Source organism: Orycteropus afer, unplaced genomic scaffold (genome assembly GCF_000298275.1).
Source record: "Orycteropus afer afer isolate SDZICR_OR568_19922 unplaced genomic scaffold, OryAfe1.0 scaffold00244, whole genome shotgun sequence".
Lineage (NCBI taxonomy): Eukaryota > Metazoa > Chordata > Mammalia > Tubulidentata > Orycteropodidae > Orycteropus > Orycteropus afer.
Window position 1 is genome coordinate 4,441,467 of NW_006921831.1, and position 3,035 is coordinate 4,444,501.

Sequence of the window (3,035 nt, forward strand, 5' to 3'; positions counted from 1 at the left end):
CTGACCCCTCTCCCCTCACTCCTGCCCCAGCAGCTCCCTTCTGATCCCTCACCCCTGCCCCAGCAGCTCCCCTCTGACCCCTCTCCCCTCACTCCTGCCCCAGCAGCTCCCCGCTGACTCCTCTCTCACACCCCTGCCCCAGCGGCTCTGGGCTCACTGCCAGGTGCTCCATTTCTCCTGGTTCCTCGTGGTTTCCCGCCCCATGTCTGACACCTGCTTGGTGCCACCAGAGGGGACACTGCTGTACTCTTCTGGACACCCTGGAGTTAGGGTCACGTTCCCGGAGGGCGCCACCGAGGAGCCTCGCCGGGTCCGAATGCAGGTATGGGCACCGGGTCCGAATGCAGGTATAGGCAGGGCTATGCAGAGGCGGAGGCTGGGGCCTCGGCCACTCTGGGGCACTCAAGCGGGCTGTCCCCAGGTGGTGCACATGTCCAGCCACAAGCTGCGGGAGCTGCTGGGGGAGCCCGAGGCGGCGGTCAGCCCCCTCCTGTGCCTCTGGCAGAGCAGCGCCCCCAGCTTCCTCCGGCCCGTCACCGTGCAGCTGCCTCTGCCCCCGGGCGTCACAGGTGAGGGAGTGCCGGTGGTGGCGTGGACCGGATCGGGCAGTGCTGGAGGGGCTGCCCTGCCGGGAGGCCTCAGCTTGTTGCTCCCCTGTGCCCAGGCCTGAGTCTGGACCGCTCCCGCCTACACTTGCTGTACCTGGCCCTTCCCTCGGCCACCTGGGATGACATCACGACTCAGGTGGCCCTGGAGCTCACACACCTGTATGCCCGCTTCCAGGTCACACACTTTTCCTGGTCAGTGCCCCTCCTCACCTTCCCAGCATCCCTAGGCTCTCTGCTCTCCCTCACCCCTGCCCCCTCCCAGGTACTGGCTCTGGTACACCACCAAGACCTGCGTGGGTGGTCTGGCACGTAAGGCCTGGGAACGGCTGCGGCTGCACCGTGTGAACCTCATTGCGCTACAGAGGCGCCGGGACCCTGAGCAGGTCCTGCTGCAATGCCTGCCCCGAAACAAGGTGCGGTGCAGGGTGTGGCCTGTGGGCAGGAGGGCCAGCAGTGGGACTGGGGCTGGGGGCACAGGGGCCAGGCTTGGAGCAGGAGAGCCAGCAGGACTGGGGATTGGAGGCTGGGGGCTCAGGGACCAGGCCTGGGTGCAGGAGGGCTGGTGGGACTGGGGGCTGGGGATGCAGGGTGGGACGTGGGGGAGGAGGGCGGGGGTTCAGTTAGATGCCTGACAGGTGGATGCCACCGTGAAGCGGTTGCTGGAGCGGTACCGTGGGCCTGAACCCTCAGACACTGTGGAGCTGTTTGAGGGCGAGAAATTCTTTGCTGCCTTTGAGGGTGGCATTGACGTGGATGCCGGTATGCCCCCTGCCCTGGGGGTCCTGGGCTCCCCAGCCCCCCACCCTCCCACTGAGCCCTGCCCTGCCCGTAGAGCGCCCAGACTGTGTGGCGGGCAGGATCTGCTTTGTGTTCTACTCACACCTGAAGAACGTGAAGGAGGTGTATGTGACCACTGCCCTGGACCGGGAGGCTCAGGCCGTGCGGGGCCAGGTGGGCAACGGGGTAGGACCTCCAAGGCTGCCTGAGGCAGAGCCCAGAGCACTGAATCTGCCTGGTCCCCCCCCCCCAGGTGTCCTTCTACCGGGGCTCAGTGCCCACCGAGGTGCCCAAGGAGGCTGAGACCGCCCGACAGAAAAAGGGCTCGGACGCCCTGTGGATGGCCACTCTGCCCATCAAGCTGCCGGTGTGGACTGGGATCCGGCAGTTGGGGGGGGCATGGGCCAGGGCCAGGACTCACATGCACCCCTCCTCCCTACAGAGACTACATGGGTCTGTGGGGCAGAGGCCAGGGCCCGGGGCCGGCCTCTCCCTAGCGCCTCTGAATCTGGGTGATGCCGAGAACGGCTTCCTGACCCAGAGCAACTTGCTGAGTGTGGCCGGGCGCCTGGGTGCCGACTGGCCCACCGTGGCCCTGCACCTGGGCCTGCCCTATCGGGAGCTGCAGCAGATCCAATTCAAGTTCCGGTGAGCAGCCACTGGCCTGGCTTGACCTGGCTACTGAGGACCAGACTGTGCCTGGTTGAGGTTTCACCCTGGGAGGTGGGGACTGGAGCCTGAGGGTCTGGCTACCCCTGTCCTGGGGAGCAGGGAATCTGCCCCTGGAGGGCTGGTGGGCCAGCACTGTCCCTCTCTCCCAGGGATGACCTGGACGGGCAGATCCGGCATATGCTGTTCTCCTGGGCAGAGAGGCAGGCCCGGCAGCCTGGCGCTGTGGGGCTCCTGGTGCGGGCCCTGGAGCAGAGTGACCGGCGGGATATAGCTGAAGAGGTTCGGGCCATCTTGGAGCTTGGCCGCCAGAAGTACCAAGCCGGCATCCGGCGCACAGGTCTCGTCCCTGGAGACCCCACCCCTGGAAGCTCTGCAGCATCAGAGTCCCCAGAGCCCACCCAGGCCTAGACCCTGCAGACTGGCGAGTGTCCCCCTCCCCACGTGGTCTAGTGGTCCCTCAGTCAACAATAACACCCCTTGTTCTTGCTTCCGTCTCAGAGCTCCGTTTATTCCTAGGGACGATCGTGGTTAGAGGGCAGAAGGGCGCTGGGATGGTGGCCGCTGCGAGGGGTCCTTGCGTGGGACGCGCAGCCCTTGCTCTGGTCTCAGCTCTAGCCCCTCCGGCAGCCAGGCCTCCTGTCACACTGAGCTTTCCCGGAGGGAAGGAGTCTGGTTATAGTGTAACTGCGGGCATGGGGTGCATAGAAGGCGCCCTGTGCGGCTGAGTACCTACAGTACGGCGAGACCACTCCTCCCCCAGGACACTGTCGCCTCAGCACTCATGGCTCCTGTCCTGCACCCCCAATAATCCGCGGGGCGCGAGACCAAGGAAGAAGCCCAGGGCCACGCGGCCCAGCCTCTGAGGCGCAGAGCCCCCGCCCTCCGACGTCCCTTTCCGGGGTGTGGCTGCCTGCGCATTCCGGGTCGGGGTCCCTGGCCCCGGGTGCGGAGCCGGCGGGCGCGGGGTTGTGCGCGTCG

The 3,035-nt window shown here is 66.6% G+C and overlaps 1 protein-coding gene across 1 annotated transcript in view; it reads left to right on the plus strand.

Annotated features, from left to right (window-relative positions):
* The window catches only part of PIDD1 (p53-induced death domain protein 1), a 5,358-nt gene extending 2,893 nt beyond the window's left edge, over window positions 1-2,465 (plus strand). Inside the window, exons 7-15 of the mRNA XM_007949295.1 lie at window positions 143-322; window positions 422-569; window positions 665-800; window positions 871-1,021; window positions 1,244-1,367; window positions 1,441-1,559; window positions 1,639-1,752; window positions 1,828-2,033; window positions 2,207-2,465. Of these exons, the coding sequence (XP_007947486.1) occupies window positions 143-322; window positions 422-569; window positions 665-800; window positions 871-1,021; window positions 1,244-1,367; window positions 1,441-1,559; window positions 1,639-1,752; window positions 1,828-2,033; window positions 2,207-2,465 (1,437 nt within the window). The remainder of the gene's footprint in view (window positions 1-142; window positions 323-421; window positions 570-664; window positions 801-870; window positions 1,022-1,243; window positions 1,368-1,440; window positions 1,560-1,638; window positions 1,753-1,827; window positions 2,034-2,206) is intronic.
* Window positions 2,466-3,035: the final 570 nt, after the last annotated feature.